At 43.9% G+C, this 11,558-nt stretch overlaps 2 protein-coding genes across 2 annotated transcripts; one reads left to right on the top strand and one right to left on the bottom strand.

Annotated features, from left to right (window-relative positions):
• Positions 1 to 1,057: 1,057 nt before the first annotated feature.
• On the top strand, positions 1,058 to 2,243 carry LOC307064247 (chromobox protein homolog 1-like; the record flags this gene model as incomplete). Its single annotated transcript, XM_079720727.1, has 1 exon — positions 1,058 to 2,243. Exon 1 carries the CDS (start codon positions 1,698 to 1,700, stop codon positions 2,241 to 2,243), a length of 546 nt encoding a protein of 181 aa, XP_079576853.1. The 5' UTR covers positions 1,058 to 1,697.
• Positions 2,244 to 4,829: 2,586 nt separating this feature from the next.
• On the bottom strand, positions 4,830 to 10,196 carry PFN4 (profilin family member 4; the record flags this gene model as incomplete). Its single annotated transcript, XM_079720584.1, has 4 exons — positions 4,830 to 5,549; positions 8,749 to 8,854; positions 9,652 to 9,789; positions 10,080 to 10,196. 4 exons carry the CDS (start codon positions 10,194 to 10,196, stop codon positions 5,521 to 5,523), a joined length of 390 nt encoding a protein of 129 aa, XP_079576710.1. The 3' UTR covers positions 4,830 to 5,520.
• Between the last annotated feature and the right edge of the window lie 1,362 nt (positions 10,197 to 11,558).

The raw sequence follows: 11,558 nt of genomic DNA, 5'->3' as shown, positions 1-11,558 counted from the left end.
GAAGCTCTGAGCCCATTCCCACCTCCAGTACCATGCCCTAAGTATTTCTTACATTTGACTGCTCCTGAGTTGTATCCTTTATAATAAAACTGTAATCATAAGTATGGCACTTAAGTTCTTTGAGTCATTCTAGGAAATTATCAAACCGGAAGGGGGGGTGGTCAAGGGAACCCCCAAATTTGTAGCCAAGTCAGAAGTGTGGGTAACCTGAGGACCTGGGAGTTGTGGCTGACTTCTGAGGTGAAGGCAGTCTTACGGGGCTGAGCCCCTTAACCTGTAGGGTCTGCACTAACCCCAGGTAGTTAGTTCAAAATGGGATTGAATTGTAGGACACCCAGTTGCTGTCAGAAAGTTGCTGCTAGAAAATACCAGACAACTTGAATTGTTTGCTCAAAGATCCTCCCACCTGGAATGGCCCAGCCAGCCTTTGCTCCCATGACTCCTTATCTAGGCTTCCCTGGCTGACCAGCTTCCACTTTTTATGGTTACATCTCCCTTCTACACACATCAGCATGTTCAGATGTTCTAGTCTTGTGGGCCTGAGTGTTATTCTTTGCATGTCTCTGCTCTAGTCCACTCTGTTTTGATAATATAGTGTGACTTTAGCCTGAAGCATTGATAGCCCAGCCTTCTGTTTAGCTCTGGGCCTTGGCATGCCTGGACTCCTTTGGAGTTGTATCTAGAAGTCCCCAAATGTTTCCTGGCTTGTCCTGCAAACCTCATGAGTATCTCTATATCATACAGGAGCAACTGTCCAATGTCACCATGATTTAGCACTGTTTGGATTCAAGTAGTAACCTGCCTCTCTGGTCTCTGACTCAGCCAGTTCAACTGACTGCATTTCCTCTCTTTCTCATTTACTGAGGCACTTGGTAAGATTGCCTCAGACCCAATCCCACAAGCATAGGAAACTGATGAGTTAACAGCTGAATTACATATAACTCCCCGCCCACCTACCCCCACAAAAAACCCTGCCTCTTATTAACCGTAGTGTAAAACTTATCTGTTAACAAAACAAAACAACAACAAAACTACAGAGAGCTGTGAAGTTGCTCATACTCTGACCCTGAAACTCCACTTCCAGACCTAAGGAAATAATCAGAGAGACAAGGAATTATGTAAAAGTTGTAAACTGCAGCATTATTTACAAAGTGAAAAAGTGGATATAACAAATATCTAACAAAGAGGAATACTATGTGATATGCAATGATTAAAATATTTTCTAAGGGCTTCCGTGGTGGCACAGTGGTTGAGAGTCCGCCTGCTCGATGCAGGGGAAACGGGTTCGTGCCCCGGTCCGGGAGGATCCCACATGCCGCGGAGCGGCTGGGCTCGTGAGCCATGGCCGCTGAGCCTGCGCGTCTGCAGCCTGTGCTCCGCAGCGGGACAGGCCACAACGGTGAGAGGCCCGCGTACCGCAAAAAAAAAAAAAAAAAAAATTCTAAGAAATTTTCAATGAAATGCAAGATTTTATAACATTATACTATATGAACAGAGTGGGTTGTCAACCATCTGTGTTGATGATTTAGGTTAGGTTAAAATGTATATATTATGGTCGCCACTCCCCTGGCCGGCCCGACAAGACGCGCCCGACAAGATGCGCCCAACAAGACGCGCCAGTAGCGCGGCACCAATTCCTCTCGGGCTCGTGGCCACTGCTCTGAGCAGCGTCACATACCAGAAAGCTGGCGGGCACCATGGGGAAAAAACAAAACAAGAAGAAAGTGGAGGAGGTGGTAGAAGAAGAGGAAGAAGAATATGTGGTGGAAAAAGTTCTCGACCGTCGAGTGGTAAAGGGCCAAGTGGAGTACCTCCTAAAGTGGAAGGGGTTCTCAGATGCGGACAACACATGGGAGCCAGAAGAAAACCTGGATCGCCCCGACCTCGTTGCCGAGTTCCTGCAGGCGCAGGAAACAGCACACGAGACAGATAAATCAGAGGGAGGCAAGCGCAAAGCTGATTCTGATTCGGAAGATAAGGGGGAGGAGAGCGAACCAAAGAAGAAGAAAGAAGAGTCAGAAAAGCCACGAGGCTTTGCCGGGGGTTTGGAATCGGAGCGGATTATTGGAGCTACAGACTCCAGTGGAGAACTCATGTTCCTGATGAAATGGAAAAACTCTGATGAGGCTCACCTGGTCCCTGCCAAGGAAGCCAATGTCAAGTGCCCACAGGTTGTCATATCCTCCTATGAGGAAAGGCTGACGTGGCATTCCTACCGCTCGGAGGATGATGACAAGAATTAACTCTCCTGAGTACCAGCCCCTGTCACATCTGACTGTGGGTTTCAAGTGGGGAAAGAAGGAGTTCTACTTGTCTTGAAATTGTAGAGGGTGCTTGAGAAGATGTCCTTTGAAGAGCCAGTATAGTTTCTGTGCCCTACAGCAGCCCAAGTGCTTTAAAGCCGCTCCATGCTGTATAGTTTGCACACCCATCCCAGTGGAGGGAAAGGAGGCTCAGTGTTTCAAGGCAACCCATTCTGAACTTTGCTGAGAAAAGCAAAGGGCCTTCTATGAAGGACAAAACTTGCAGAATGGGATGTGGGAGAGCAAAAGATACTGTAGATCTTCAAAGAGCATCTCCACCACCCACAGCCTTCTTCCCAATAGTGTTAACTCTGCATTTTTACAGCGTAGCATGTATGTAGTTTTTGGCTATTTATGGTATATTATTTGGGGTGGGAGGGATGGGGTGGGAAAGAAGGGAGATGGGTTAGGGTCATTTTTGTTAAAATTTGGGGCCTGTTGGGAGGAAATGGTGAAACAAAAGAAAGAACAACTAATGATGATTTGGTTCTGGGTCCAGAATATTTCATCCTTTCAAAAAACGTCATTGGCAACCTAAATGAGGTCTGTGAGAGACTGTTGAAAAGCTGTGAATGCCTGAAACTTAGAAGCCAAGGTGTTCCCTGCCTGAGCTTAATGCTGTTCCCATAAAGCATTAAGCTTTGGTAACTTCTTAACTTCCCAGTTAAGAAGTTACCAAAGCTGCCATTTGGGGGATGGAAACTGGTTGAGGAGGAAAAGTCTTATTGGAGTGTATACACAGGCAGATCATTCTGTCTTAGAGGTGCTAATTCTTGAAATTGACAAGAAGACACTTTCTTTCCCGATTTTGAAGTTATAAATATCAGCTTCTCCATCCAAGCCACTGGCTGAAGTATTTGGGGAAGGGCAGAGGGTGGTATAGGAGATGGGAGAGTAGGCAAAGACAAGGGCCAGTGCTCTTAGGGTGGAAAACTCTTGGAGCCTCTGTTTTTTGAACTTCGAAACCATGGTGGCAGGGTTCAGTCACTGACAGCACAAGTTCACTGAGTCACTTCAAGAGTTGAAAGATTTCTGAAGCCCTGTTCTCAGGAGATTAAATTTTCATACTGGGGCAGTGGTTCACTTTAAAACAAAACAAATTTTTTTAATCCTAAGAATTAACTAAAACCCAAAATGCTGTCTTGAATCATGAGATCCATCAGTTCTTGACATCATTTAGACCTGCATCTAGAACTCCGCTATAAAATCTTTTTAGGCATGTGTTAGGTTTCTGTGAAAACTTTTGTTTAAATGTTAAACTTCATACCAACACTGTCAGTTTTTGTCTCAATAAAACTATAGATTTATAAAAAAAAAAATGTATGTATTATGTGCACTGAAAAAAGACTGGAAGAAAATAACAAAAACTATGAACAGTTGTTTTCATTTAATGTGAAATTATGAGTATCTTATTTTCTCAAGTGTTTTTATGAGTGTATATTACTTTTGCAATCAAAATTATAAAAGTTTCATATAAGTACTGTTTATACCACAGCACTGCTTGATGTCCTTTGAGTTACCCTGAAGAAAGTAGCCTTTTCTCCTTTGGCCCCATCCATCTTCCCAGTTTCATTTATCATTCTCTCATACATACTATTTTCCAGCCACACTGAACTTCTCACCATTCTTTTCGCACAACAGGAACTTGCATATGCTATTCCTTAAACCTGGAATGCTTTTTGCTCTCTTCTATACTTACTTATTCTTCCAGATTCACTTCAAACGCATTTTCAGGCTCCTGAATGCACAGTTGATTGCTTTAGGCTTTGTGCTTTACAGTTCTTTTTTTATAGCTGTTACAGCATTTATCACATGGTAATGTGACTCATTTATAAATTTTCTTCACTAAATTGTAATCCTTTCTGTGGTGGGGTGTATATATTATTTACTTTTGTATCAACAGTACCTAGCACACAGTAGGCTACTCAACGAATGCTAAATAAGTAAATTTTAAATGTACTTTTACCTCTAACTCAGAAAAGAATCAAGCAGCTGAACAGATAAATGAATGAACGGACTAGTGGTCAGCTTGACGACCCAGAACAAATCTGTAGTTCTTGGCACCCAAGCTCAGAAAAGGAATTGTATTGGAGGTAAGCTCCTTGAAAGGCTGTTATACAAAACCTGAAAGTGGAATTTTATAAACATTAACGAAAGACACTTTGCCTCAGATAGCATGCTTTTGGAATTCAGAAAACTGCATGATAATGTCAAGAAATGCCAGTGGCCTATGGTATTCCCTCCTAAGGGACACTTGGAGGCTGTACAAGCAGACTGGCCTGGGGTTGCTATTAGGAGAAAGAAAGATGCACCATGGCCAGGAATGATCAGGGTAGAATCCTGAATTTTCAAAGTAGGTTATATATACTCTCTACCCGCATCGTTCTGATCATCACCCAGGAGGTGACCAAGAGGAGATGAACCCTTTCTGGGGAAGGTTGTATTCATTGACCACACTAAGTGGTGTGGACTAGGAGGAAGTGAGGGAGGTGGAGTCAGAAATCTTTTTGAGTTGATTTTCGGGAAGACCTTTCCAGTGCTCAACAAAATCAGATGCCTGCAGATGGTGGGGAGTGCGGAATGGCCCTCAGATACCTTGACGAGTGGCCTGTTGTTGGGTGGTCTTTACATTGGTTCCCCTTTTCCCCAGGTCCCACAGGGGTGATGTGGACCAGATAGATGCCACACATGCAGTGAGCTGCACTCTAGGACAGGAGCACTGAATTCAGGGAATCTACCTCTTTCAGAGCAAGCAGTAAGCAAGCTTGCTCTTGGTTCTGTAGGGAGACATCACTTCATTTTTCAAGGTTGCTTCCTGCAACATAACCCTGAAATGGTCTGCATGAAGAGTGGTTAGGGCCTTGTATTCTTGGAATACCCAGCAAGATGTGTGGGAATACAGAGACTCATGGAGGAGTCTCCCAACAGATATGCCCTGTGAAACTATCATATGCCCTGTGAAATGCCTCACATTCATGCCAATGACCAACACTAAAAAAAAAAAAAAAAAAAAAGGAACAAATAAAGTGGACTAAGTAATTCCAATTAAAGAAGAGGATCTCTTGAAATAAGAAAAATTGCTTCCTTAACTCATTCTTCCTTTTCAGTATCTTCTGCCTAGTATTTTTCAACCACAATATAAGGCATTACTTTTTCTTTAGGATCTATAGTTTTCTTCTAAAATCATAAAAGCTGTCTTTCATAGTCCTCTGATGACTTAACTTCCTTTTCTTCTTAGATATTCTCCTGAAAGAAAACAGAATATGGTATTACTTGTGAACAGTATATTATCACAATATGATTCATTCATTTATTCCATAAACGTTCGTAACTACCATGTACTAGGCACTGTGCTAAGTACTTGGAGATACAAGGATGACTGGATAGTTAAGACCCAATCCCTGACTTCAAGGAGTTCATTATCTATTAGGGGAGATATATGTTTATATATATATATATATATATATATATATATATATATACACACACACACAAACACAATGCTCCTAGAATCTTTCATAATAAAAAATAGTAATTCTTTATTTCCCAAATTTTCTATAATTGTCATGCATAATTTTTGAAAGAGAAAAATATAATTAAAAGAAAAACAAGTCAAGGAAATAGAAGTAATGAGACATGAGGCAATTCCCTGGAGGTCCAGTGATTAGGACTCGGCGCTTTCACTGCGGTGGCCCAGGTTCAATCCTTGGTTGGGAAACCCGAAAGCAATGTGGGCGCAGCCAAAAAAAAAAAAAAAATTGAGACATGAGATAAGTAACTGGCTCCTGAGTGGATATCAGCCTCATCCACCCCTCATGAGCATTCAATCACTTCCAGGATAGCCTATCCCTTCCCAGAGTAGTGAGATCTTAGTGGAATGATGTCAGCCCTGTCCTTCTAAATAACACACATTCTTTGGAGTCTCTTGTGGCCCTAAGCACTCTTTAGTGCCAGCCACAGAATCTATATTACAGTGGTCAGGCAACTTCTCTGGTCTGCTCCACAGGATACCTGGGGAATTAGCCCTGGGCCACAGCCATAGGATAGCATCTGGCCTCTTTAGAGCCTAATTGCTCATTTTCCTGGCTTCCTTTTCTGGATAGCTTTAATTCGATAATTAGCCCAGATATACAAGTCTCCGTTCTGTCCTCCTGCTCCTGCCCTACCCTACTGAAACTGAACCTCCCTTAAATCCTGACACCTGCTCAGGAAAGATCCTCGGTGGTTGTAATTGCCTGTTCCTCCCATGTTGGAGATCACCCCTCCTGTTAGGTGCTTCCTAAGTTGCGTCTTGCCTATGCTCAGTGCTATTTGCTCCTAGAATATCTCATTGCCAGCCGTGTAGCATGGTTTATGACAATCCATGCCAGGGCACTATTTATGACGACTGTGAAGGTCTGTACTTACATACATTTTGTGTGTGTTTAGTTTCTGTAATGGTAGTTAATTTCTCAATTAATCCTTTAAGATTCAGCTGTCTGAAAAATGGTATAGATGATCTTATTTGCAAAGCAGAAATAGAGACAGATGTAGAGAACAAACTATGGGTATGATGGGGGAAAGGAGGGGGTGGGAGGAATTGGGAGATTGGGATTGACATATATACACTATTGATACTATGTATAAAATAGGTAACTAATGAGAACCTACTGTATGGCACAGGGAACTCTACTTAACGCTCTGTGGTGACCTAAATGGGAAGGAAATCCAAAAAAGAGGGGATATATGTATACGTATAGCTGATTCACTTTGTTGTACAGTAGAAACCAACGCAACATTGTAAAGCAACTATACTCCAATAAAAATTAATAAAAAAAAAAGATTCCGCTGTCTGGAGCCCTCCCAGATTCTGCTAGGCAGAGGTCATTCTTTTATTTGTTCATCAAACATGCATTAATTTCCTACTCATCATTAGACACTGTTTTAGGGACTGGATTAAGACGAAATTCTTGCCTTCTAGGGGCTCACAATCAAGGTAAACAAAGGACTCTAATGTCAGTAATAATAAAAGTATGCATAAAATACATAGCACAGTAGAGAGAAGCCCAAGATCTGATTTGGGTTTTCAATGATGATTAGGAATTTGCCAACTGGATGTGAAAGGGCAGGGACAGAAAGGGAATATACTTCAGGCAGATAGGGCAGCACATATCGTATAGAGGCATGGAAAGCAGAGACTATCTTAACCAGCTTTGATTTCCTAGTTTATTAGGATAGTGCAGGGCACATACATGTAGGCCGTCACTGAGAATTCGTTGAAAGAATGAAAGGTTGGCTGCTTTCCTCACTAGCAGAAGTAGATAGAGGATTCTACTATCTCAAAGGAGTGTTCAAGCAACTCCAACAAAAACTTTTTTTTAGAAATTTAAATTTAGGGGACTTCCCTGGTGGCACAGTGGATAAGACTCTGCGCTCCCAATGCAGGGGGCCTGGGTTCGATCCCTGGTCAGGGAACTGGATCCCACATGCATTCTGCAACTAAGAGTTCGCATGCCACAACTAAGGAGCCTGCCTGCTGCAACTAAGACCTGGCACAGCCAAATAAATAAATATTTTTTTAAAGAAGTGACTACTAAAACTGCTAAAAAAAAAAAAAAGAAATTTAAATTTAGATTAAAAAATCTAAACGCAGGGCTTCCCTGGTGGCGCAGTGGTTGAGAGTCCTCCTGCCGATGCAGGGGACACGGGTTCGTGCCCCGGTCTGGGAAAATCCCACATGCCGCGGAGCGGCTAGGCCTGTGAATCATGGCCGCTGAGCCTGCACGTCCGGAGCCTGTGCTCCGCAACGGGAGAGGCCACAACAGTGAGAGGCCCGCGTACCGCAAAAAAATAAAAAAATCTAAATGCAGATACAATTTATCGTTTATTAAGCTCAACTCTCATAGATATGGTTTCCCAGTTAGTTCTACATTAGATCTTTATTTTAAAATGTAGAGACATGGAAGGGGAATGCAGCAGACACCAATAAGCCTGGCTCACAGTAATTTCTTTTTCTGTAGAAAATTCTTTTATAGAGGATGGCCCCCAGCAACTACATCTCTGCTTTTTAACCCTGCCCTTCCACCTCCTAACCCCAGCTGATTGATATAAGGGTAAACTATATGATCTAAGACTTGTCAGATCAGGGTTCTAAAAGAAATTAAGAGATAGGATGCAAGGCTTGACCATGACACCACCAGGAAAGGAGGCAGTCTGCAATAGGATGGAACAAAGCTGACCCTCTTAGGAGGAGAGACTAGAGAAGAGTGCTAGCAGTGTTCCAGTCCCTGGAATCCATTTTCCTTGTGGCTCAGCTGCACTCTGTCCTTTCACTGGTTATATAAGTAACCCTGGCACCCTTCCAAGAAATTCCTCCTTTCTACACTAGCTGGTTTGATTGGGTTACTTGCAGTCAGAAGACTTGACTACCACAAGGAACAAAGACAGGCATTGGGAGCAAACTTACCCAATTTCTCTGTTGCTTCCACACAGACACTAGGATACATGCCTTCCGTGTAAGTTGCCACCAGAAGATACAGATGGGTCTTCACAACAACCACACCAGTGTTTTCCTGAATAAAAATAAAAGAGAATGCCCTTCTAATTACAGGACAAGAAGTTACGGGCCAGCCACATTTTTCACCGTTTCCTGACTTCCATATTCATTGTTTGTTTTTGGACTCTCCACTCTTTTTCACTAATTTAGTTGTCAAAAAGTTTTAGACTGTTGTAATAACAGCATGTGTATTCTGAAAAAAGCTCCCGAATTGATTGTAATATACCCCTATCCCAGTGAGAACAACAGATGTCATGGAAAGGAAATACATTTTGGAACTAGATAGCACTGGGCTTGAATCCCAGCACCTCCATTTTCTGCTGTATGACTATGGAAGAGTTATTTAACTTGGTTAAGCCTCGGTTTCCTCATCTGTAAATGAGGCTACTTAGTTTATAATGTGGGTGAAGTGTTCCTAACCCATAATATAGGGCATACAGAAATATGACTGTCATCCCCTTAATTCCTTATAGGCAACAGTGAACCAACAGACGTTTTAAGCACAAGAGTAATATCACTTTGTTTTTTAAAGAACAAGAATGTAGAGTATGAGGGATAATTGCAGTGGAGAGAGACAGTTCAGGCAAGGTTCAGATGATAAATTCTGGAATGAACATTTCTCAAAACTAGGCTCTCTGTTAGTACTTTCTTTTCCGTGAGCCTTCCTGGCACTAGACTGCTATCTCAAACATTGCCATTGCAGTAACAGGCTTAGTCTGTTTTAAAGATAGTATCAGGAGAGGCACTGAAAATTGGAGTCAAATTCTTTTCTTAAGGTTTTTACAAAGTTGTCTTCAAATCTTGAACACTCACACTCTTAGCATAAAGAGAATAGTCATCTGCCCGGACACATTTGTAGTCCTTCTCCTTGAAGTACAATCCTTCTCTTCTGGTTTTCAACGGGTTCTTGGCAAATCCATTCACAAGTGTTCGGACATCACTGGGCATTACCTGCGGAGGTTAAATAGACTAGAAGTTGGCAACCTATGGTGGACGGGCCAAATTTGTCCCACTACCAGTTTTTGTAGGCCTGCAAATGAAGAATGGTTTTTACATTTTTAAGTATTTGAAAAAAAAATCAAAACAATAATATTTTGTGATATGTAAAAATTACATGAATTCAAATTTCAGTGTTCATAAAGTTTTCTTGGAACATAGTCACTCCCATTCTTTTATGTACTGTCTATGGCCTTTACAGAAAAAGATTTAAACTCTTATGCCCAAACCTGTTTTTTTCTTACATTAAATCCAGGTGATGCTACACATAGGCTCTGCTCCTGGAGTTTGATGAGGGCTGCACTGTCTACATGCTTTGTTCCCAGGAGTGTTTCTAACAGTAAGTTCTGCAAATGGCTCATGCTCCCTCAGCCCTGAAAAAGGGAACTGCAGTTGAAACCATCTGCTCTGGCTAGCTTTTAAAAGCCCCGTGAATACAAATGTCCCTAAGACACCCTGGACAGCTTTAATATCAGCATGTGCACTTTGAAAAGATGAAGGGTGAAAATGGAGTTCCATCATCCAGTGCCCACCAATACTCAAGAGGAAAACAGAATCATAGAAAATCAGTTCACAGAGAGGGTTATGAGTTTGGAAAATCACAGCTCGTAATTTTCTATCTGTGTCAATGGTTTGCATCAGAATCACCTAGGATTAAAACTAAAAAAATAAAAAACCTGACGAAATGGAGAACTACTGAAGTAAACAAGACTAAATGAGATATACTGGTCATGAGTCCTCACGTTCCTTTCCCACTGACCAACATCAGCACCAACTATGGACACTGATCAATACCCCAGGGGACTAAAAACACCTTAAGGCACCTAAAGCGACATTTTCCGCACAGGTTCCCAAGTCTTCTTGGGCCCTCCTCATCGGGACAAACTCCACAAACACTCGTCATTCCAAGGGATCCTAAGGGCAGGAGCCCCTAGCCCGTCACTCCCTTCGCAGCGATTTGGCCCACGGGGGTTCCCTGGAGCGGGGTTACTAAGGGCGAGGGAGGGTGTGTTAATGTCCAGTCTGGTTGGCTGCGGAGACGCACAGGAGGGGCAGAGGGTTTGGGGGACCGCGGCGGGCCGGACCAGGAGAAGCCCCTTTGCTCTTGGGAAGGAGCCCAACACTCAACCAAAGGCTCGCTTGAAGCGCATGCGGCGGTCAACGGACGCGGGGGGAGGCGGGGCGAGAGGGCGACGAGCCCAGCTATTGGCTGCGGCAGCTGCCCGTCACAGAGAAGCGCTACGGCTGCGACCGCAGACCACGACCAGCCGTTTGGCGCCGGAGCTACGAGTTTTCTGGTTTCTTCTCAGCCAGACGGGTCTGCGGTAGCGCACTTGCGCGGGGCTCAGGGACGCAGCGGCCGAGTCTCCGGACCGGGCGGTCCCGCGGAATTCGGAGTCCTCCGGCCGCCTCGGCGGCGCGCGGGCTCCTTGTCCGCCGCGGCGGAGGGGTCGCGGGGTGCTCCGACCGAATCTCTGGACGCGAAACGTTCTTAATCTACCGAGGCGACGGGCTCGAGCTGACTGGGCCTCAGGTGGGACGGGCTCACTCTCCCGCCGCAGCCGACGACTCAGGCGCCTTGGGCTGTCGGGCCCGGCCCTGTCGTGCCAGAGAACCGAAGGCCCTGCTAGTCGAGGGAGGGGAGCTGAGGTACCTGTCGCGGCCTGCAGCTTTTCCTTCAGGCCGGGCGGAGGCCACACGCACCTTGCCAGCGGGGTAGGAGG

The sequence above is a fragment of the Hyperoodon ampullatus genome (assembly GCF_949752795.1).
Source record: "Hyperoodon ampullatus genome assembly, chromosome: 15".
In the NCBI taxonomy this organism is placed as follows: Eukaryota; Metazoa; Chordata; class Mammalia; order Artiodactyla; family Ziphiidae; genus Hyperoodon; species Hyperoodon ampullatus.
Note: the sequence above shows the minus strand (reverse complement) of the source record. Positions and strands in the feature narration are given on the sequence as shown.